The 26,039-nt window shown below is 37.1% G+C and overlaps 2 protein-coding genes across 2 annotated transcripts in view; one reads left to right on the top strand and one right to left on the bottom strand.

The window, feature by feature from the left end:
• LOC110453285 (syntaxin-binding protein 5-like) overlaps positions 1-6,184 on the bottom strand; it is a 139,498-nt gene extending 133,314 nt beyond the window's left edge. The window contains exons 1-2 of the mRNA XM_021502172.1: positions 5,961-6,184; positions 5,726-5,823 (exon numbers count right to left, since the gene is read on the bottom strand). Coding sequence (XP_021357847.1) covers positions 5,726-5,823; positions 5,961-6,104 — 242 coding nt within the window. The 5' untranslated portion in view covers positions 6,105-6,184. The remainder of the gene's footprint in view (positions 1-5,725; positions 5,824-5,960) is intronic.
• Positions 6,185-6,464: 280 nt separating this feature from the next.
• Positions 6,465-26,039, top strand: part of LOC110453297 (oxygen-dependent coproporphyrinogen-III oxidase-like) — a 46,040-nt gene continuing 26,465 nt past the window's right edge. Inside the window, exons 1-5 of the mRNA XM_021502184.1 lie at positions 6,465-6,564; positions 10,958-11,045; positions 19,804-19,864; positions 20,174-20,254; positions 25,878-25,928. Coding sequence (XP_021357859.1) covers positions 10,960-11,045; positions 19,804-19,864; positions 20,174-20,254; positions 25,878-25,928 — 279 coding nt within the window. The 5' untranslated portion in view covers positions 6,465-6,564; positions 10,958-10,959. The remainder of the gene's footprint in view (positions 6,565-10,957; positions 11,046-19,803; positions 19,865-20,173; positions 20,255-25,877; positions 25,929-26,039) is intronic.

The following is a 26,039-nucleotide window of genomic DNA, read 5'->3' as shown; positions in this document are numbered from 1 at the left end:
ACTTAATAATTTTATTTTTATTTTATTGATGGTCATGATCAGCAACATGCACTGCTCATGGGTGCATTCATTTCTATTGTGATTTGGACATTGATGCCCGTTCCTGTTCTGAGGAAATGCATTGTAATTAATGAATCCTCCTGCGGATAGATTGTTGCTTATACGGAAACATCCTTAGTCCTCCAAGAGAACCAAGTCTTCTAAAAAGGATGAGGTAAATCACACGGGTACTGCTTGGGTTGTAAAAATACATGCCTTACAATAGCCTGCCTTGATTAGCCTCCTTTTGATCGGGATGGTAGGTGAGCAAGGGTAGTCCTTTCCTCCTAGTATCAGTCTGATTCTAGGGATGAACAGCATAGCACAGGGTTGACATGCTCTGCAGTCAAATTGACCGAGATATCAACACTTACATGACTTTCTAGAGTGAATCTTATGGTACAATATCTTCCTGTTGACTGGTTTTGCACAAGTTTTGCTAGGTGCTTTAGAGTTCCAGCTTATGGTTGATATATGGGGATATACTTTGTCTGGTCTCTGGTTTGGCCTGACCAGATCCAGAGTAAACTTCACTCCATCCTATGACATTGCAGTCACGTTGATATCCAGACAGATACACAGTTAGCTGTTCCTGGATCAGACATTTGAGGCAGAGTTAACAGCAGATGGCTGTCTTGCCTCATTTCTGCCTATAACCAAAGAATGTTTGATATTGCCAGTGGTGTCAGATGATTGGGTATCCCATTACTGCTGAATCCCCAATTCTCATCAGACCCAATTTATTTTTACCCTATGGGGAATCCAGAACAGCATAAAGCTGGCAGTGAAGGAGAAAGTAAGGACCATTCTTTGGAAGGGTTGATGAGGTTCAGGTACTTGAATGTACTCGTGGCTTCTGGTTTTGAAGGACTCAGTGATATGGCTTCTGATCATCGATCCAAGTGTTTGCAGCAAGAATGAAGATACACTCCTCCATTCAAGACTGAGACCCAATAGGTTACTATCCCCTTCTGTTGGGGAAGGGATTCCTGCACATTATTTGATCTGAAGGACACCTACTTCCAAATTCACATCAAAAAGTCTAAATTGAGGTACCTGTTTTGCATGTGATAGCCAAAAAACATAAATTCCAGTTCAAGGCCATGCCATTTGGCTCACCACTACTTCGCTGGTTTCACCAAACTGTTGCAGGTCATTGGGAATTTCCTGCATATGGATACCCAGAGTATGGATGTTCACATCTATTTCAATGACTCCTTCATTTTGCACAGGACCAAGGATTCATTAGTGCAGGCTAATGAAACAGTCCCGGAACATTTGTATAAGGTAAATTTCAATCTGTCCACAGGAAAGACTTAGGTGTTAACTTCTAATGACTTTTCAAGGGCACCATTCTAACTGGTTCCCATGCAATGCTGGACATTTTTCTGCTACCAGAGGTTTATTAGTGAACAAGTTTACAGTTCAAGTGTGTTGGTTCCTCAGAATTCTGGGCTACATCAACTCTGTGGTGCATGTAGTCCCCTGCAGGGTTGTTTTTACATAGACCCCTGCAAATGTTCTTCCATTTTCTTGTCAACCAAGATCCTGCTTACAGGGACTGTGAAGTCAATACTTCCTTTGATCCTGTCAATGAACAATTTGCTTATTTGCTTTTATGTTGACTCTTCAGGACTATTTACTTCAGACAGTGCCTCTACACAGGCCAAGCTCCAACACGATGGGACATGGATGCTTTCAGACATGGTGGGGTGCTTACCTTGATGACAATGCCAAATAAGGCAGCAGTCAGAGGATCAGCTTTCAGAGCACACTGATGTGCTGGTGATGACAGCGGTCTTGTTGGCTTTGCAGTCTCAAGTCATTGCCTGGCATATACAATAGTTGGGTTTACCTGCAAATGCAGGTGCTTAAATTCTCCACTATCAGGCATTGCAGCTTTTACAGGAGGTCTAATTAAGGCAGGGTTTCCAGTAGATGTGTCAAATCACATTGCATGATCATTCAGATCTTCCTCTTCTGCCATCTACTAGTCGAAAGGATCTAACAAATTTAACAATAAGTGTAAAATAATTACCTTTGCAACCTAAATTTTATGTTTTTACTAATACAATTTGGAGTATTCAAAAGATTTCAAAGTAGCTGGCTTTATCGATGAAGTATATATGTAGATGACACTGGGATTGTAGGAACAATTGCATGCTGGTAAAATTGATTACCACCATGGCCAGCTCTCAATAGGAAAGAGTGTGAGAGAGAGTAGTGGCCCAACCTCAAATAGTCCTTTGTCTTGCCCAGGTGTATTTTTGAAGTTTAGAAGACTGGATACGGTTTTTTTTGCTTCTTTGAAATACTTCAAGATTTTTTTTGTATGAAAATATACATACAGTTCCTGGCTCTAGCTTCAAATAACTAGTGAAATGCATCAGCCCCGGTTTATCTAGCTAGAACACTTTGATAATGTAGCAGATTTAATTAAATCACCAATACCATTACATTGCAATCATGTTGAGTATCAGTAATCATCATCATGACTGTTATAAGGGTTTATTGCCTAAATGAATGCACATGCTCTATATAAGGTCATAAGCAATAAATGACATTCTCTGTAACTGACAGATAAATGATTTGTTCTGAGCCAATAGCTTGTTGTACCTGGTTTTGTTTTTTTGACAATTTCCCTGTCAGAATGAACCAACAAAACATGATGCCAACATTGTATGCCAAATGCAATTGTCTCGCCAACTCCATGTCATCACAGCCAATCAGGTGAGATTGGACCTTGACACCTGATCAGTTTGTTACTGAATTAGGACATCACTGCAGCTGGTAATGAAAGAGTAGTTTGAGGTTTGGAATAAAACTTGCTAAACATGTTTACATACATAATATAGCAAGTCAAATGCAACTTGTCTACAGGCTAGGTTTGGATTTGCAAAATATAACAGTTGCAAACTGGGCACAAAATAGTTATTTCAACTGCCTGCTCAGGACGAACTGCGCGCTTCAGTGTCAGACTTTGGGAAATGTTTTCCTTTTGGGGACGATAAAAAAGACCATTTCCCAGCGCATTTTAATTCTATAATTATATGCTAAAAATGGTAGCTAATGAAACATACCGGAATACTGCAGACATTTTACTACAAATAGTGAGATTGCACACTGCTATTTTATGCATGTACTCTAAAATTTAAAAACTCAGTCAAAAGAACAATTTGTGCATGAGTACGTAGTATAAAAAGTATTTTTTACCTGTGATGACAGTATTTGATTGCTTCATATAAACCAATTGTAGTTAAATATACAGATGTACCTGTACACATTAAACCAACATCTGTACCAACACAGAGTGTAACCAGTAAGCTTGCAACAAATCCACTTCATGTAGCCATGTTGGATTATATATACCACTGAATGTTACTTCAGGAAATCAATAATCTTGTACATAGATTTTGAGAGTTTACAAGGGTCTGTAAGGAGTAAGTGTTATCAAGGGTTTTAGTTTGTCTAAGTTATGACCAGATAATGTAGATTTGGAGAATGTAGTCAAAGTGTATTGAATAGTACTGACTATTGTACTTGTTTAAGATAAAGGGGAGAAGACCACAGGATGCGAAATAATGAAAAAGTAAGCAGTGCATGCAATATACGTTTTGTAATACCAGTTCAGAAGGCAGGGTTTTTCCTGCCTATATTTTAGGTTAAACTAGAACACTGACAGGTCAGTAAGGGCCCCGTCTTGTGGCAATATATACCCCATAATCATCAAGAAGTAATCTGCCCATATAGCTGAGCTTGACTTTTGCTATTTGGACTTCAAAAAGAATCGCAAGGAAGCAAAATATACATTTTACATGTACTATGATGTGAGTCTTGTTTCCTTCCACCTCCATATTTGCTGGGCTAACAGAAATGTAAATACCGGTGCAATACTCATTTGTTAGCTTTGATTTGTTTTATTTAACCTTATATACCTCCTCAATCAAGAGCCAGGTTCAAAGTCAGAGATCCACTTTGTCTTTGACCTTTGGACCCAAATGACTTTGACCATTAACCCAGCGACCCTGATCTTTGGTCAGTTGACTTATTCTTTAATTCCGACCAACTTTGCTTCGTAATATCATAACAAAATGTTCACCAGTGAAAAGCATTGAAAGAAGCTCCAACGAGCTTTCCAATGATGGAAGATACTGTACATGTGAATCCATCTGACCAAAAGCAGACCATGTCATAATCTGAAAGAATGATGTCAGTTTTTTTAAAGACACATGGTCAAACTTGATTTTAAATTTGATCTGTTTATAATCTGAAAATGCATGTTAAATTTAGCCTTGACAATAATACTTCTGATAAATCACAAAGAAAATTGTAAATTACACATTTTCACACAGTTTATCTTAACGAAAATGTTTTTTTTTTTTTACTGAAATGGATGACAGACCCAGATGAATAAACATAAAAAAGAAAGGAATGTACTATAAAACTTTTTGTTTTCATATTTTGTCCAGACCATACACATTTTATTAAGAAAAAAATATATAGAATGAAATTAACTCCCAATTTACATTTTGACATTTCCAGAATACTTCCATTAGGTTTTCTGTCCCATGACAACTCCTCTCTGTATTCTTATACATTTTCAGCTTTAAAAAATGAAATAATACAGAGATGGTTTCAGAATAAATGTATGGGATAATAATATCTAAATACCCTAATTTTACACTGTTATTAAAGCTGTCAAATGCACACACATGATACATGAAAATGACTGACATAATTATATATAAAAGCAATCAGGTTGGTAAGTCATGTGACTTTTGTCAATTATCGTTCAATAACAACACTACCAATCAGTGATTCTTGCAGATATTTTCATGTGAGTCCTGGACATTTTGGCAAGTCCCATAACTATAAAACAAAGTGGGTTCTCATAAGATTATTACAGGTCATACAGGGAAAGGCGATAAATCTAGGACCCAAATAACCAAGTTCCAAAAATTACTGTCAATGAATAGTCAAATTTACAAAATATACCATTCATTTCAGCTTTTAATGTAGCCCAATTAATATAGTCAACCATTCTAAGGGAGATCAGACATATTGTTTACATAACAATTTATTTTGAAATCATTTTTAAATGTTGATTAACTCACACAAATTTCCTCTGCAGATTTTACAAAAAGCATTAGAAATATATTTGATATGCAATAAAAATCACATTAATAATTTATTTACAATCTGTACTGAAATAAAGGAGTGAATGCATATTTGTTACATAATTTCATTCCTAAAATAGTAGTTACATTCAATAAAATATCCATTTCATAAAATATGTGCAAAAACTAATGTCGACAACAATGTATGTATATATATATATACAAAAAAATGTTCAATAATTCTTGTGAATATAATTCTAAAATAATAAAGGCCCTGTTAGCAGCAATGAACTGTACACAGATTATTGATCTGGGCGTCCAGCATACACTGACATGTGTAGAGCTTGGAGAAAAGGGAAGAATCACACAGTTCTGTCACAGGATACATCTGCCCATAACCACCATCACAAAATCAACAGCAGCATTCAGCATCATTATACTGTAAACCAACATGTTATGCCCATGTGTGCATGTGTATAATAATATAATGAATATACTTACACTAATGTCAAGGTAGGGGCTGAGATTTATGGAAATCGATATCACCAGTAAAAGCATTTAAAGGATACATCCGCAAAGAACCTGTCTTCGTTCCGATCGCTAAAAGATGTTGGACAGGATCGAATGCAACCGCTGTCGGTTGATAAGGAAACCCATGACGAACAGTCTGTAATGACAACAAAATAAACCAGAACGTTAGAATAGAAATATTAACCAAGAATTTCTATAATTTATGCTTGATAAAATGTCATTACAACATATACGTTTTTACTATTTAGCATTTCTAATGTTATGTTCACCAACCTTGCAAACTTGAAAGTGGTCCGTTCTCAATGTCTCCTCGACTTCATTCTCAAATTTCGGGGGTGCACTCACAGATGACCTTATGCCATCAAGCACCCCCTTTAGAGTGAATTTCTTCATCTTCGATTTGTGTTTTGCGTCCATTTAAGTCCCCATACTCCAATATATACTCTCTTCATATCGCCTACTATGCAGTATTTTCTCTGCGGTTTAGCTGGCGAATGAATAAGATCCCGGATGGATATCCCGCTATGCTCTAAATATTGATTTTCCCATTTTACGAAACGTCTAACATCAATATATAAACGGAAATAAAATATAATGATATATTATATATGAATTTTTAATTGATCATATTGTTAAAGCATTATCATTTATCTAGAATAACTAGAAGAATACATATATAATGTGCTCATATAATGTTTTAACTAGCTTAGTAAAGTATCGTAAGAAATGTACGGTTCGTTTGTTTTTTTGTATTTTGTAAAATGATTTTGACGAGCACCTGCAGTTTTGAGCTTCTGCTAAGGCACATGTAAACATTGCGTGTATTACTGGTCATTTTCTGCGTTATCCTCTGCAATTCAATCTGTCAGCTTTTCAGGTAGTATCTTTGATGTTTTATTGTAACTAAACTTGCCTTTAAGAATGACGTTACCTCCATGTCACGCAGGATAGACCTATAGAGTGCAATTTAAGAAGGGCAAAATGAGCCGGTTCGCCGACCTATGGTGACGTTTTACTTACACGTAGCCAAAACTCTAGACTTGTATCATTTAAGGATCATGATATAATTTCCAAAACCTGCTTGTAATATACTGAAATTTTCTCAAACTGTATCAATATGTTCAAAATATTTGTTCCGGCTGTAATCTGGATCAAAAACAAATACAAAACATCGCAAAAAGTTCGCAACAGCATACACAGATTTATTCTGACAATATACATGAAATATGTACAAATATTAACAATCCTTTGATAGTCAGCTCGTAGTATACTTAATTATAATTTTAAAGTTCACAGCTTGATTTTTTCTTTGACACAATACTTTTGTGGCTGAATTTTCCAATGTTCATCAAGTTCGTACTCAAATTGTTTAACTGAAATCGCATTTACAACATTAAATGGAAGGCTATTCCACATATCTACAATTCTCTGCGTGAAAGAATATTTCCTCACACCCAACCTTGAAAACTCGATATATATCTTATGAGTTATGTGTGCTTTACCCTTCGCTGACCGAAAACATGTCTGCGACTTCTCTGTCATATTTCCTGGAAATTATTTTCTATACATCTATCATGCCACCATGTGATTGCCTATATGCTAATGTTAGTTAAGTGAGAGTTTTTGCAAACATTCCGTATAAGACAGATTAGAAAGACCTGGTACTTATTTTGTTGCTCAACGTTGAACATTCTCGATTGTTGCTACAGGTTTTTTCTAAATGAGGGCATCAGACTTGAACAGCATATTCAATATGAGGTCTGACTAAAGCTGTGTATAACAGTTTGAAACTGTGTGGGTTCATGTACTCCATTGTCCTCCACAATACTCCCATGATCGAATTTGTTTTGTTAACCTTTTCACAGATATGTTTATCGAGTGTTAGTTTAGCATCTATTGGTGACACCAATATCCTTCTCCGAGTCCACAAATTTTAATGGTTGGGCATTTTCCTTCAGTGTGTAGCTACCATGCATCATTTTACATTTGTCTGGATGGAAACCTAGTTGCCAGGTGTCTGACCATTGGTTTAACGAAAATATATCTTGTTGCAAAATCTTACAATCTTCATCCTTTATTGCTCTAAAAGCTTTCGTATCATCCACGAAAAGGTAAAGTGTCTGTTACTGCGCTTGTTACATCGGGCATATCATTTATATATAATACAAAGAGAAGTGGTCCCAACACAGATCCTTGTGGTATACTGCTTATTACTGGATTCCATTGCGACTTTTTCGCCGTTCACTACGACCCTTTGTTTCCTTTCAAGCAAAAAGTCTTCTATCCAAAAGGAAAATTGACTAGCAATCGCGAGTTTATGTACAAGTTGATGATTAGGTACTTTATCAAACACTTTCATAAAATCACAGTATATGATGACATCCAAGCATGCACCTTCATGACATTGAGAAACTGCAGAATCGTTGATCTGCCATCTATGAAGCCAAACTGAGCTTTACTGAATAGCTTATTTCTCCTCATGTGGCTCATAATTTCATCCCTAATCAATGACTCCGGTGTCTTACAGACAACGCTAATCAGACTTACTGGTCTATAGTTTGAAGCCTCCTTCCGGTCTCCTTTTTTGAATATTGCCGTTATATTAGCACATTTCCAGTCACCTGGTAATTTCCCAGTGTCGATAGATGTTTGAAATATGAATGCATTGCCATATAACATCACAAGTTTCTTTTAGAACTCCAGGATGGATCATATCCGGTCCTGGAGATTTTGAAATTTTCTATTTCATCAGTTTCTTTTGTACGTTTTCTGGGGAAATATTGAGTTTAGTCATTGGTATTCACATCTATCTTTTCAATCTCTGGCATATGTTTGATCATTATCTTTTGTAAACACTGTTGAAAAAAAATCTGCGAGTACACTGGCTTTTTAGCCCACCATCATCTGATAGTGGGCTATTCAAATCACCCTGCGTCCGTGGTCCGTGGTCCGTGGTCCGTGGTCCGTCTGTCCTTAAACAATTCTTGTTATCAGTATTTCTCAAGAAGTTCCAAAAGGGACCTTTCTCAAATTTTATATGTAGGTTCCCCTTGGTCATTAGCTGTGCAGGGCAACTTTTGAGACTGATCGGATAACAACATGGCCGACAGGCAGTCATCTTGGATTTTGATAGTGAAAGTTTGTTATCAGTATTTCTCATGTAGTACCGGAGGGATCTTTCTCAGATTTTATATGTAGGTTGCCCTTTGTCCTTAGCTGTGCAGTTAACTTTTGAGAATGATTGGATAAACAACATGGCCGATAGGCAGCCATCTTGGATTTTGATAGTGAAAGTTTGTTATCGCTATTTCTCGGGAAGTCCCAGAGGGATCTTTCTCAATTTTTTTATGTGTTGGTTTCCCTTGGTCCCTAGCTGTGCAGGGCAACTTTTGAGACAATCTGATTAAAATCATATGTTACATGGCTTCGTTAACTTCGTACTACGCCTGAACATCTGAGTGTGCCGCAGTCAGGGTCACGTTCAGGTGACCTTTATATTTATCGATGAGAATGATACGAAAGTTCTGAAGTTATTTGAGATTGATCGTCTGAAACCCGAACAGAAAAAGATATTCAAAGCTTTATTAGAGAAGAAAGACTGTATGGCGGTGTTGCATACGCAAGTATTACCCAATGGGTACGTTTTCCTTGGCATCGTAGAAACGTCAGTTCCCGCCGCCATTTTTGTTTTGGAAAACTAATCTGTTCGATACCCCTCGCTATTTATCTATCAACCATGATATTCCGATTCGCTGGCAAACGTTTGCCAGCGCACCTCTGATTGGTTCATCTAAAGGTCACTTGAACGTGACCCTGACCACAGCATATTCAGATGTTCAGGTTGAGTTATGTTACAGAAGATTTTAATCAGATTGCTTTTGAGACTGATCGGATAAACAACATGGAGGACAGGCAGCCATATTTGATTTTGATAGTGAAAGTTTGTTATCGCTATTTCTCGGGAAGAACCAGAGTGATCTTTCTCAAACTTTATATGTAGGTTTCCCTTGGTCCTAAGCTGTGCAGTGCAATTTTTGAGACTGATCGGATAAACAACATGGCCGATAGGCAGCCATCTTTGATTTTGCTAGTGAAAGTTTGTTATTACTATTTCTCGGGAAGTTTGGGATTGATCTTTCTCAAATTTTACATGTAGGTTCCCCTTGTTCCCTTGTTGTGCAGCAGTGCCTGAAATGGACGGTCGCCTGCTCACCAATGGCGGTTAAAGTCTTGCTCGAGCAACCAAAAGTTGTAAAAAGTGAGGTAGTCACTGGCCCAACAAAAATGTTTTGGGCAACTGTCGAAAACTTAATGAATAAAAGAAATTATAGTCCCTTCCCCATTAACTGGGGGCAGTACATTTTTCAGTTGTTATTACTTCAATTTGAATGGAACTGTCTGATTTAGCAAATGTGATTATTTTTTTCTTCAGATTTACTATATAAACACTGCCAGGGTGTCTTCTTTGAGGTGCAAGTTTTTTGTATTTCTTTTCGGGAAGACCTGAATGGAGTGGATCATGTCAGGTTTTAACTAGGGTTGAAGATTTAAGAATATAATGTTTTATTCTGTTTTACATATTACACACATTGTCATGTTACGGTATATGTAATTTAAATATGCTGAAGCATTGTGTTAAATGCTGTGGAAATATTTCTTGCCAAAATTATTTGGGCCACCAATATTGTCATTTGGGCCAGTGCTTCAAATTTTTTACTCACGTTCACGTTTACTTTTGAAACTGATCAGTTAAACAAAATGGCCTACTGACAACCATCTTCAATTTTTGACAGTGCAGGTTTGTTAATACTATTTCTCAGTAATAACTTGAGGAATCTTTCTCAAATTTGATATGTAGGTTCCTCTTGATCCCTCTGTGCATTTTATATTTTGAGACTGATCATAAAACAAAATGGTTAAAGGAAGAATTAAACAGATCTTTCTCATATTGCAATGATCGATTCTATTTCTTTCACATTAAGTACTGTACTAGTAAATATGTGAAATGACAAACTCACTTTGAAGGTTGGCTTTCATACACATCAGTAAGTTTAGATCAAAAGTTACCTCAAGGTGCATTTACTGTTCAAACAGATTAGAGGAAAGAAGAGAAAATATCGAACTGACAAAGAACTAATGAAGATGGTACAATGGTGGGCGCCAAGATCCCTCTGGGATCTCTTGTTTAAACATCTTCTGATTAAAATAACTAAGTTATGATGTATATTTGTTGATAAGCACATTTTGAAATGTGATCAATTTTATTACAGCTATGAGGAACTGGAAAGCTGGACTGGCTGTGCTGAAGGCCTTGAGGGGTGTGACATCTGTGTCTGTCTGTCATTCTAAAGTAACATGGTGAGTAGGCTGTTAGCTACATCTTTGGATCACTTATTGCAAGCAGATCAAATTGGCAAACAAAAAGTAATTCAAATAAAAAATAGCCTGAAGGGTAGAGCTGTCACGATACACTTTACCCATGATTCGATACGTATCTCGATATTTGTACCACGATTTGATTATTTCGATTCGATACACCGTTATTTTTAAATATAAACAAAATGAGATATATAAGCCGTCGATACTCAGAAACCCGCAGTGTTTCCACACTTTTGAGGTGCGCTATTTTGTTATGAATGCTTTGTGGAAATTGCATCCTCACATTTGATTGGTTGAGGGTTTAGAGATCAGCCAATGAAATTGAACGTCTCACAGACGTTTCAGCAGAAGCGGCATACACTAATATTCAGATCATGACGTATCGAAAATCCGGAAAAATATATCATGAATCGAATAGAACTTAAATAATCGCAGTACAAGTGCATCGCGGTGAATCGTGACGTTGCTATTGAAGGGGCAGTATGTGAATATGGATATAGTTCCAGTGTCACCACCCTCCAATGTATTTATGATAGTGATGGAACCTCATCAAAATTGATATATAAAGATGATTTAGTTTAAGTATGAATACATTTTGACTGATTTGTGAGTACAGGTGCTTAGTGTCTAGTGTCAGACCTAGTTTTGAAATGTTGATATAGATATTGTTTATCTTGTTGAGTTATCACTTTATTAAGTATTTAGTATAAGTTTGAAGGAGTGATATGTTTTGAAAGTTTCTACTGTTCCTAAATAATAATAAAATGAATCCTATATTGATACAATACTGCCCTTAATATAACAAAATATAATTCAACTAGAAATTGTTGGCTAACAATTTGACGGGCTTTTCACTGTAACGACTGATTTGGTCTCCTAATAATAACTTGTGCAAGTCTACAGTAGCTTACTGAGTAGTTGGGGATTCCCGGAGTGCGAAATGTCGTCAGAGAAAGAACGGATAAATAACGGCAGCCAATGGGCAGTGTTGTATATGAAGGTAGTCCGTAAGAGTCATATAGTCCGTCCACTATGTACATCAGGATGATGAATTTAGACTAGCTTTTTGTCTATCGGTCAGGTTTGCCATGCCAATGAAAGGCTGATGTTTACACNCTAGAAACAATACAATACAAATTGTAGCTTTGGTGATCAACACATTTTAATGAAATAAAAACACAATTGCAACAATAGAAATATGAATAACTGTCTGTTTACGTTAATCTTGGTGTCCGATAATATGGCCTATGTCCATTTGATGATTCTATCACATGTCCATCTGATCAGCTTCACTTATGGTCTGATGCTCATTTGACAAATTAATTTAATCAGAATCAGAATCATAAATAACGCGAATGCGTTTTCTTGTATTGTTATTACCATAGTTAAACACCACATCACCATTAATGGTTGCACCAGAACACATACTGGGGCATTCTGTTTTATATTATATGATTACCAGTACACAACAAGATTATCTTATGATGTTCTGATCATACTTCGCTTCGTCGTGTTCCTTCACCATGTTTTATTTGTCAATAAAATCGTCCAACTCCATTATCCTATTTGCCAACGAGTTCAAAATCATCTCACCTTGAGCCGAATGCGACATTTTTTCATAGAATCTCGTCTGCTGCGCACGCATAGAAATGGCACGATAACTCCAGATGTGTTCCGGACTGAATGGTCACAAGGTGTTCCGAAAATCCTGATATTCATTTTCCGACCGGCCGGTCTGATACATGATATGCATTTTCCGACTGGCCGGTCTGATATGGGTCACATGATTTTAGTCGTATCATATTGGGCGGGAATAGCGCATTTAGTAGTAAGTATGTGATAAAAGAATTGTAGCTTGGTGGGGGAGGGTTATCAATTTCATTAGAAAAATTCCTTGAACTACATTTAAGGTCATAGGAATCAGATTTGTTAAAATCTTCAAATGACTTTGTGTATACCCTCCACTTAGTGAAAGAGGTAATCGCTTTGTCAATGTGTCTGTCCATGTGTGTGTGTGTGTGTGTGTGTGTGTGTGTGTGTGTGGTGTTTGCATGCATGCATGTGTGTGTGTCCATAGTAAAAAGCTTATGTACAAGATGTCTAATGGACCTCTCAACACACCATAGTGTGGCAGTATAAAATTCTTCTTCTAAACTTATTTTGGTATTCTTCAGTGGAAGTTTAAGGGTCAAATGTCAAGGTAAAAGATCATAATTTACTATATCTTACTATATATTTACAATATTTTCCTCCTTTTCAAGTAAATAAATTGTGTAAAAGGTATCTGAAGTATTCTCTACAAATTTAGTTTATATTTCACACCATAGTGTGGTAACATTGAGTTCTACACCTGGTGGTTTGATTTTGGTTGTCATTGGTCAAGGTTAAAGGGTCAAATGTCACAACATCTGTCCATATATAGTAAAAAGGCTTGTGTAAATAATATCTCCTAAACCCCTGAGGATGTTTTATATATATATATTACTCCATAGCATGTTAATATCAAGTTCTAAACCTGACCAGATTTTGGTGGTCATCAGTCAAGTTTAAAGGGTCAAAGTTTACTGTTAAAAATCAAACTTAATGACTTTTGAAAACTGGTATACAAGATATCTCATGAAACCCTTGATTTAGTTTAAATTGACAGCATCCTACGGAAACTTTGCGTTTTATACTGGATTAGATTTTGGTAGTCATCTGTCAAAACTAAAAAGTCAAAGGTCAAAGACAAAGCATCTGTCCGTAGTAAATAGGTTAAAGGGTCAAAAGTCACAGACAAAGCGTCCATTCATAGTAATTAGGTTCAAGGGTCAAAGGTCACAAGCAAAGCAGGGTGAGGGGAAAGAGGTGGTGATAGGGGTCTGCTCACTCTGTTTTTATTCTGATGAGTTATTAGTCCTTAGTAACGACACATTACTTTTGGTTTGCTAGAGTGATTGTGTAAATAAATATCCTTGCTTGCATTCAAAGTCAATTTAAGAGTATATATGATCGAATCAACAGCTGCCGTTATGCACGGACCTTCAATAATAATATTTTGCTTGTAAATTGTTGGGGCAAAAGGTTGTCCAAATAAAATATCTTTAAGAAATAATCAACATGTGTGTGTGCATTACGGTGGAATATATAACGAGGATGAGAAAATGTTGGTAAAAATAATTAACGAAGGCCGCTTCGGCCTGAGTTAATTATTTTTACCAACATTTTTGAATCCCGAGTTATATATTCCCCCATAATGCACGCACATTAGTTGATTATTTTTATTCTACCATGTCAAATGTAACTAATTGTAAAGTTTTGCTGTCTTATAAGGCGACATGACCTAGATAATTTGATATGCAAATTAGACGCTGTTCTTTTGCGCGTGCAAGATTTATCACGTGATCGTGTTGCTTTGTTTTAACTTGATCAATGTCGCGCCAACATTTCTCAGTGCGTAGGGTTGGGATTCGTTGGGATATTGTGAGCCGTGTTATTGTGTATATTATGCATTGTATTGATATGTTTGTACTGATGGGCCGTAAGGCCGAAAGTTAATAAATGAATTGAATTGAATTGATTCCGGGATTGCGTTTACTTTTAAAACCATCATTATCGTACCGATATCAAGTGGATTTTCTTGGAAGTGCCAGTGATACAACATCATACGATAGGCCTGACATGAGTTGGCATATTTAGTTGGTTGCCATGATGTGATGGAAAGTCGCTGACCGGCTGATCATGACGCGACCTTCACCTTCACCGACTTCACCGGACAGCTGTGTTTTGCAACCACTGTTCAGACCAATGCTACTTATTGCAACATTATTCTTCACACACGGTATGTTTGAAAGCAGACGACGTTTTGCAGACCAGAAACAACTGAACACGCGTGACGTCAGATACGATGTTTATTTCAATCAATCAAACATTGGCTTGCTATCGACATCGTTCGTCAAAACATGAAATCAACGCTTGACAGTACATACACACACTGCACACATTGTGAAATGTACGGCACTACCCAGTGAAGTAAAAACAGAAGTAATTAATAATTTACCATTTTGTCTTCAGACCTGTACATTTTAAATGTCAATAATTAATAAACCATTTTCCCTGCACGGACCCACCTACTTTAGGTCTATAGATCCGTGTAGTCTTTTGAACTGTAGGCCTGTCAAATATTTTGATCCTGCCTGACAGTTATGCTATTTTTGTTAATTCATGATAAAATACGGGGAGGTTGTTGGAACAGCATGCATGCGCACTATTTCACGTGCATTGGTTATTGGCACGCGCATGGTATATCGCTCAATAATGCACTCTTTTTAACCAATGAAAACCGTCGTTACATCACAGACGTGGTAGAATGCCTAATATTAAATATTAAACTAAGGTGATCACATGTGAAGAAAACTTGAAACTCAAAGTACTGCAAAGTCTAAAGATACTTGACCTTTAAGAGGGAAGGACAGTTCAACATAAGATTGTTCAAATAAATGATAAAATCCAGTATGACCACTCTAGCCTCTGGATTGGTAAATTCATGTATTAATAGCATTTCAGCTCTAAGAATAGTTGTCATCAACATGAACTGACAGGGGAGTGTATTATAAAGATCTAGGCGTCTTGTTTCATAACAAGGATCACTATTTCATTATGTGATAACACTTCACTGTTTACTCTTTAGTTGTGTTTACTGTGAAAACCATGAAGTAAAAATACACCAATGACGTTTTGTTTTGTGTCAAATCTACCTTGTTGTGGCTATGTATATTAAAATTCTTACTGGTGATGACTTCACAGCTTTTTATTTATATAGGTAAATATAAAATCAGCATTGATTGTTTTTCTGTTATTGCAGCATGAAGTAAAAATACACCAATGACGTTTTGTTTTGTGTCAAATCTACCTTGTTGTGGCTATGTATATTAAAATTCTTACTGGTGATGACTTCACAGCTTTTTATTTATATAGGTAAATATAAAATCAGCATTAATTGTTTTTCTGTTATTGCAGCATGGCATGATGTCATGACTATTTTATGATGCATGTGTTGATGATAAAAAGGGCACCTGTGTTTATACATGGGTACTGTAAAGAAATATACATGAACAAAACTGATTTATCAACTCCTTGGGCCTGAGAGATGAGACAACTTTAATTTGGTACTATAACAATATGTGCAATAAGTAAACATAAAATTAAGATACACAAATAAAGCTACCAGCATTAGCTCCAGGTTGGGCACCACCCCTAGGATCTTGGTAGGTCCCTTGGTCATAACATGGGATTGGTTTCAAGATCTCCAGTCTATCACCATATATATATACAATTGCTTCAAATGAAGAGACAAATTCATATATGCTACCAGGACTAACCCTGGGGTTTGTCCCTTCCCCTTGGAGTTAGTTCCTGGGTTACAACATTGAGAAATTGAGGTCCAAACCCTACACTATAAGAACATGTATTTACAAAGCATGAATTTAAAGATTTAAACTATAATCATGCTTTTAGATAAGCCCTGCTTTCTGGCCACCCATGTTTGTAACATTACTTCCAATGAGAATATTTTGGCATCATTGCTTTACAATACAGGACCTTTGGGCTTCTTGTTTGTAATTTGCTTTGTGTTTTGTGCTACTTCAAAACCAATCTCCCTACTTCAAAATACATATCTCCCTACAATGTGTTCTGGTCATCACATGTATTCCAGGGTCTGTAGTTTATTGATTTTGAAATTAAAACAAATACATTTTCTGCTTCCTAATACTGGACCAGTTGTAACTGATAATGCTGAAATTATTAAATGATTATGTAGAACCCCCCTCCCCGTTTTCCCTATAGGGCAATTAATCCCTCCTTATATGTGATATTTGTTTATGGATATGTAACCAAAACAATCCTCAGATATACCTGTCACCATTTCTACTTACATAGAAAGGTCAATAAGGGCTAAATCTTCATGTGTCAGGTAAGTTAAACAAAAGCAGTTTATTTAGAAGCAAAGAAAATAGTTAAATTTCTTTTCAAAAAAATGAATGACATCTGATTCTTAATCTCAATTCCTAATTGTTCACACTTCCCTTTGTCCATGGTCTATCGCCTATCACCCATCCATCCTTAACATTTTGAGACTGATTGGACAAACAAGATGGCCACTATGCAGTCATCTTGTATTTGGACACCGGAAGATTTAGCCCATCGTGTATTTTGATAGTTTTATGGAGGTGCGGCATTGAATTTTTGAGCAAGATACTTTACTCTGCTTGTTCCAGTCTACACAGCTGTAAATAAGTACATGGTTGGGCAGCGCTAGAATTTTTTAATGCTAGCTGTGAGCGCCGAAATGGCAGCACCCGCTGTATGCTCTCCAGGGAGTTGAGAAAGATATTGGCTGGTTGCAAAGGCCCTATAACCACGGATATTAATTTGTGAACCGCTCTGAGACGACCTACGGACTAGGTTGTGATAAAGCGATATATAAGAACCTCAAATTAACATTTTGGAGGCACGGTAGTCAAGTGGTAGGACGCCGGGCTCGTGACCGAAGGGTTGCAGGTTCGAGTCACGGCACCGCACTGTGTTGTATCTTTGAGCAGGATACTTTATGCCGCTTGTTCCAGTCTACTCTGCTGTAAATGTGTACTTGGTTGGGCAGTGCTAGAATTGTAGAATGCTAGCTGTGAGTGCCAAAATGGAAGCACCGGCTGTATGCATCCCAGGGAGTTGAGAAAGATATTGGCTGGTTGCAAAGGCCCTATAACCACGGATAATAATTTGTGAACCGCTTTGAGACGGCCTAAGAACTAGATTGTGATAAGGTGGTATATAAGAACCTCAGATTATTAATATTTTTATATAGTTCAAGATTGTTATCACTATTTTTCAAAACTCATTTGAAAGATCTTTCTCTGATTTTGTTTATAGATTCCCTTCAGGCCATAGTTGGTTTTCGACAGTGCAAGTTTGTTATTGCTATATCTCAAGATGTATTTGACAGATCTTTGTATTAAGCTTTCTCTTGCATAAGTCAGTTCTGCCTGTTAGCTAGTTTGCGTATTTCTTTTCAAGCTTTAAGTCAACTGATCAAAAGAAAATTGTGGCTGCCAGAATACAGAAATCTCTCTAGTTCTATATTTTACACATTACTATTTTAGTAAATAGGTCAAACGACAGCCTATCTTTGAAAGGACAGTCAAATCCAGCTGTATGAAGTTTTAATCAAAATTGACTTACCACAAGATTCATTTCCTATTAACAAAACTATCAATCCAACGAATTAAAGAGAAAATATCAAATGTCCACAGGGCAATTGAAGATCTTATGGTAGTAGGTGTCAGGATCCATCTGAGACTCTTGTTATTTTCACTTTAACAGGTGAATGATGAAAAAACTCTAAAATGACATCTAAGAACCTCCTGGAATATCAGGCAACTCCTTATGAACTATTTGGCATAGAATCATGGTAATTCGTCTGTATCTTGCTGGATCGAAAGGATGTCCAAATAAATTATATTGATTCATGTTTTAGGGAACAGGTGTCAAATTAGTCTGCTTAAACTGATCATTATCGCAGGCTCTAAAATTCTGATTGGTCGCCTGTCGATAAACAGAAATTTGGAGCCTGCCTTTATGTTCAGCTAGCAGACTTATAGTATCAAAATGTGTTGAAAATTTCAGAGAACTTCCCCGTAAGAGCTACAAGGTTTGAAAATATTTTACCTGCATGTAGCTGATATTAAAGGGGCAAGTGTGTTCAAAGTTGTGTCCTTTCCTTGCTATAATCAAATGATTGTAATCTTTAAGTCATTAAGTAATCTGTAATGGCCATCATGGTCTTGGAGGAGATGAGAGAATGTCATTGGCACTTTTTTCATTGTAGCAGTCTTGAGTTTTGAAAGTCAGATATAAAAGCTATTTTTAGATACTCACCTGGTATATATGTGTATTACTTCTGTATATTAAACTACATTTTAAACCTTCAATATCTAAGGTGTACAACATTGCGACATGGAAACATTATTTGTCTGATAGTAAAGGAATAACAAAACATTTCCTGCTGGTAAATATGTGATATTATTTGAAAGAAACATCATGGTATCAAACCAACAGCTTTGCTTCTTATGTACAATTTACTCATTTGGTAGGCAATGTGATTTTGCACAAAACATATTATTCCTGCTGGAAAGGAAGTGTTCAAAGGCATCTTGGGATGGAGGAGTACAGAGTGCAAGAAGAAGGTCACTGTGACCTTTGACTTGACCTTTGACCCTAGCTTTCAAAAAAGTTTGTCCGGAGCAAATCTTCTGTGCTACTTCACCTGGACCTTTACTTTTGAAAAAGTTTGTCCGGGGCATATCTTCTGTACTATTTCACCTGGAATAACCAGATTTGGTGTACTAGGACATCTTGGAATGATGTGTTTGTTAAATATAAAAATCATTACTGGTGGGGGACTGGATTGCCTTGCAATACTTTGCCTTGTTTCTAATGTCATACCTGTCAACCTGTGAGGGCTCCAGATCTGGTCTTGACCAGATTAAAATGCACCAATATCTGATCATGGTATGTGAACAGTGAATTGGTGCTTTTAAGGATTTTATTTTGGCCCTTGAATTCTGGATTTTCTCTGTATGGGTGCAGCAAACATGTGAACAATACAGGCCCCAAGCTTCTGAAGTATCATAGGTACTTCTGAGAGTTGTTAGAAATATGATGGCTTGAGTATACAACTTAATGTAACTGTCTATTACAGGGCGGTGTTACTGGGAGGTGCTGTGGGAACAGCAACAGTCTTTCATCTAAAAGATTTACAGGTACATCACATGTCAGCATTGGACTTTTAATTTTATCAGTAATTATTAGATTCACATTATGTTTGTTAGAAGTTCAGTTTTATCACATGTATTCCCTTATTGCATTATTATTATCCCATAATCCTCACAAGGAAAACGTTATGTTCAAATATCTGGATGTCACTTTTAAAAATTAAATTTAGTTATAATGATTACAAAGCATGTGACCTCTTGATATATGAAAAGTAGACATACAACGGTTACTGTAAGCTGTGGAACTGAAAGTAATACACATGAGCAGTACTGTAGGTAATTTTTTTTTACATAAAGGTGCATGCTGTATCCAGAACAGAAATGAAGAGGTCATCATGGATGACTGATCCAGTCACAGACATTGTTACATTGGAGGAGGTGAGTGATCCAGTCAAAGACATCGTTACATTGGAGGAGGTGAGGGATCCAGTCACAGACATTGTTACATTGGAGGAGGGGAGTGATCCAGTCACAGACATCGTTACATTGGAGGAGTTGAGTGATCCAGCCACAGACATTGTTACATTGGAGGAGGTGAGTGATCTGATGTTTAAATAATGTGTCTGACAGTGATATCACTACCTATAAGTAATGTATCTGACTGACATCGCTACCTATAAATAATGTGTCTGACTGTGACATCACTACCTATAAGTAATGTATCTGACTGACATCGCTACCTATAAATAATGTGTCTGTCTGTGACATCGCTACCTATAAATAATGTGTCTGACTGTGCTATCACTACCTATAAGTAATGTATCTGACTGACATCGTACATTGGAGGAGGTGAGTGATCCAGTCACAGATATTGTTACATTGGAGGAGGTGAGTGATCCAGTCAAAGACATCGTTACATTGGAGGAGGCGAGTGATCCAGTCACAGACATTGTTACATTTGAGGAGGGGAGTGATCAAGTCACAGACATTGTTACATTGGAGGAGGTGAGTGATATCCAGTCACAGACATTGTTACATTGGAGGAGGGGAGTGATCTGATGTATAAATAATGTGTCTGACAGTGATATCACTACGAGGAGGTGAGTGATCCAGTCACATACATTGTTACATTGGAGGAGGTGAGTGATCCAGTCACACACATTGTTACATTGGAGGAGGTGAGTGATCCAGTCACATACATAGTTACATTGGAGGAGGTGAGTGATCCAGTCACATACATTGTTACATTGGAGGAGGTGAGTGATCCAGTCACAGATATTGTTACATTGGAGGAGGTGAGTGATCCAGTCAAAGACATCGTTACATTGGAGGAGGTGAGTGATCCAGTCACATACATTGTTACATTGGAGGAGGTGAGTGATCCAGTCAAAGACATCGTTACATTGGAGGAGGCGAGTGATCCAGTCACAGACATTGTTACATTTGAGGAGGGGAGTGATCAAGTCACAGACATTGTTACATTGGAGGAGGTGAGTGATCTGATGTATAAACAGACATTGTTACATTGGAGGAGGTGAGTGATATCCAGTCACAGACATTGTTACATTGGAGGAGGTGAGCGATCCAGTCACAGACATTGTTACATTGGAGGAGGAGAGTGATCCAGTCACAGACATTGTTACATTTGAGGAGGGGAGTGATCAAGTCACAGACATTGTTACATTGGAGGAGGTGAGAGAGCAAGTCACTGACATCGTTACATTGGAGGAGGTGAGTGATCCAGTCACACACATTGTTACATTGGAGGAGGTGAGTGATCCAGTCAAAGACATCGTTACATTGGAGGAGGTGAGGGATCCAGTCACAGACATTGTTACATTGGAGGAGACGAGTGATCCAGTCACAGACATTGTTACATTGGAGGAGGTGGGTGATCCAGCCACAGACATTGTTACATTGGAGGAGGTGAGTGATCTGATGTATAAATAATTGGAGGAGGTGAGTGATCCAGTCACAGACATGGTAACATTGGAGGAGGTGAGTGATCCAGTCACAGACATTGTTCCATTGGAGGAGGTGAGTGATCCAGTCACAGACATGGTAACATTGGAGGAGGTGGGTGATCCAGTCACAGACATTACTACAATGGAGGAGGTGAGTGATCCAGTCACAGACATCGTTACATTGGAGGAGGGGGGTGATCCAGTCACAGACATTGTTACAATGGAGGAGGAGAGTGATCCAGTCACAGACATTGTTACATTGGAGGAGACGAGTGATCCAGTCACAGACATTGTTACATTGGAGGAGACGAGTGATCCAGTCACAGACATTGTTACATTGGATGAGGTGAGTGATCTGATGTATAAATAATGTGTCTGACAGTGATATCACTACATATAAGTAATGTATCTGACTGACATCGCTACCTATAAATAATGTGTCTGACTGTGACATCGCTCGCTATAAATAATGTGTCTGACTGTGACATCGCTACCTATAAATAATGTGTCTGACAGTGACATCGCTCCCTATAAATAATGTGTCTGACTGTGACATCACTACCTATAAGTAATGTGTCTGACTGTGACATCACTACCTATAAAGGTGAGTGATCCAGTCACAGACATGGTAACATTGGAGGGGGTGAATGATCCAGTCACAGACATTGTTACATTGGAGGAGACGAGTGATCCAGTCACAGACATTGTTACATTGGAGGAGACGAGTGATCCAGTCACAGACATTGTTACATTGGAGGAGGTGAGTGATCCAGTCACAGACATTGTTACATTTGAGGAGGTGAGTGATCAAGTCACAGACATTGTTACATTGGAGGAGGTGGGTGATCCAGTCACAGACATTGTTACATTGGAGGAGGTGAGTGATCCAGTCACAGACATTGTTACATTGGAGGAGGTGAGTGATCTGATGTATAAATAATGTGTCTGACAGTGATATCACTACCTATAAGTAATGTATCTGACTGACATCGCTACCTATAAGTAATGTGTCTGACTGTGACATCACTACCTATAAGTAATGTATCTGACTGACATCGCTACCTATAAATAATGTGTCTGACTGTGACATCGCTACCTATAAATAATGTGTCTGACTGTGACATCACTACCTATAAATAATGTATCTGACTGTGACATCACTACCTATAAATGATATGTCTGACAGTGACATCACAACCTATAAATAATGTATCTGACTGACATCGCTACCTATAAATAATGTATCTGACTGTGACATCACTACCTATAAATAATGTATCTGACTGTGACATCACTACCTATAAATGATATGTCTGACGTTGACATCGCTACCTATAAATGATGTGTCTGACTGTGTAATCACTACATATAAATGATATGTCTGACAGTGACATCACTACCTATAAATGATGTGTCTGACGTTGACATCGCTACCTATAAATAATGTGTCTGACTGTGACATCACTACCTATAAATGATGTGTCTGACTGTGACATCACTACATATAAATAATGTGTCTGACATTGACATTACTACCTATAAATAATGTATCTGATTGCAACATCGCTACCTATAAATAATGTGTCTGACAGTGACATCATTACCTATAAATAATTTGTCTGACAGTGACATCACTACATATAAATAATGTGTCTGACTGTGACATTACTACCTATAAATAATGTATCTGATTGCGACATCGCTACCTATAAATGATGTGTCTGACAGTGACATCACTACCTATAAATAATGTGTCTGACTGTGACATCGCTACCTATAAATAATGTGTCTGACTGTGCTATCACTACCTATAAATAATGTATCTGACTGTGACATCACTACCTATAAATGATATGTCTGACGTTGACATCGCTACTTATAAATAATGTGTCTGACTGTGCTATCACTACCTATAAATAATGTATCTGACTGACATCGCTACCTATAAATGATATGTCTGACGTTGACATCGCTACCTATAAATAATGTGTCTAACTGTGACATCGCTACCTATAAATAATGTATCTGATTGCAACATCATTACCTATAAATAATTTGTCTGACAGTGACATCACTACATATAAATAATGTGTCTGACAGTGACATCACTTCCTATAAATAATGTGTCTGACAGTGACATCGCTACCTATAAATAATGTGTATGACTGTGCTATCACTACCTATAAGTAATGTATCTGACTGACATCGCTACCTATAAATAATGTGTCTGACTGACATCACTACCTATAAATAATGTGTCTGACTGTATCTGACAGTGACATCACTACCTATAAATGATATTTCTGACTATGACATCATTACCTATAAATAATGTGTCTGACTGTGCTATCGCTTCCTATAAATGATATGTCTAACTGTGACATCGCTACCTATAAATAATGTATCTGATTGCAACATCATCACCTATAAATAATTTGTCTGACAGTGACATCACTACATATAAATAATGTGTCTGACAGTGACATCACTACATATAAATAATGTGTCTGACATTGACATCACTTCCTATAAATAATGTGTCTGACTGTGACATCACTGCCGATAAATAATGTATCAGACTGTGACATCGCTACCTATAAATAATGTGTCTAACTGTGACATCGCTACCTATAAATAATGTGTCTAACTGTGACATCACTACCTATAAATAATGTGTCTGACTGACATCACTACCTATAAATAATGTGTCTGACATTGACATCGCTACCTATAAATAATGTGTCTGACTGACATCACTACCTATACATAATGTTTCTGACTGTGACATCACTGCCGATAAATAATGTATCTGACTGTGACATCGCTACCTATAAATAATGTGTCTAACTGTGACATCACTACCTATAAATAATGTGTCTGACATTGACATTGCTACCTATAAATAATGTGCCTGACAGTGACATCGCTACCTATAAATAATGTGTATGACTGTGCTATCACTACCTATAAGTAATGGATCTGACTGACATCGCTACCTATAAATGATATGTCTGACGTTGACATCGCTACCTATAAATGATGTGTCTGACTGTGACATCGCTACCTATAAATGATATGTCTGACTGTGACATCACTTCCTATAAATAATGTGTCTGACAGTGACATCGCTCCCTATAAATAATGTGTCTGACTGTGACATTACCACCTATAAATAATGTGCCTGACAGTGACATCGCTACCTATAAATAATGTGTATGACTGTGCTATCACTACCTATAAGTAATGGATCTGACTGACATCGCTACCTATAAATGATATGTCTGACGTTGACATCGCTACCTATAAATGATGTGTCTGACTGTGACATCACTACCTATAAGTAATGTATCTGACTGACATCGCTACCTATAAATAATGTGTCTAACTGTGACATCACTACCTATAAATAATGTGTCTGACTGACATCACTACCTATAAATAATGTGTCTGACATTGACATCGCTACCTATAAATAATGTGTCTGACAGTGACATCACTACCTATAAATGATATTTCTGACTATGACATCATTACCTATAAATAATGTGTCTGACTGTGCTATCGCTTCCTATAAATGATATGTCTAACTGTGACATCGCTACCTATAAATAATGTATCTTATTGCAACATCATTACCTATAAATAATTTGTCTGACAGTGACATCACTACATATAAATAATGTGTCTGACATTGACATCACTTCCTATAAATAATGTGTCTGACAGTGACATCGCTCCCTATAAATAATGTGTCTGACTGTGACATCTCTACCTATAAGTAATGTATCTGACTGACATCGCTACCTATAAATAATGTGTCTGACAGTGACATCGCTACCTATAAATAATGTGTCTGACTGACATCACTACCTATAAATAATATGTCTGACATTTTAGTTTTTCATCAACTTACTTTTGGGAATCCATGTGACCATGAACAGACCTATTTGAAAAAACACTTAATGATGCCCCTATTCTTCAGTCGGTGTGGTCATAACCTATCAGGTACAAGAAAAAATAGCAGAGTAGATTTATTCTAAATAACTTTAAATGCTGCCTATATCTTAATGGCATCTGCTATTTATGTTATTGTACAGAGTCCTACGTCAATGAGAACCAAGATGGAGATGATGATAATGAGGATACAGGTAAGTAATAAGTGTACTGTAGGTTAATGCATACAGGCCCGACAGCTTTCATATATATAAATTGATACATTATCGTTTAGTGTATTATTTTCTGACTCATACATCATCACA

This window comes from Mizuhopecten yessoensis, unplaced genomic scaffold (assembly GCF_002113885.1).
Source record: "Mizuhopecten yessoensis strain PY_sf001 unplaced genomic scaffold, ASM211388v2 scaffold7251, whole genome shotgun sequence".
Classification (NCBI taxonomy): domain Eukaryota; kingdom Metazoa; phylum Mollusca; class Bivalvia; order Pectinida; family Pectinidae; genus Mizuhopecten; species Mizuhopecten yessoensis.
The sequence above is the reverse complement of the archived record's forward strand: the minus strand, read 5'-3'. Positions and strand labels throughout refer to the sequence as shown.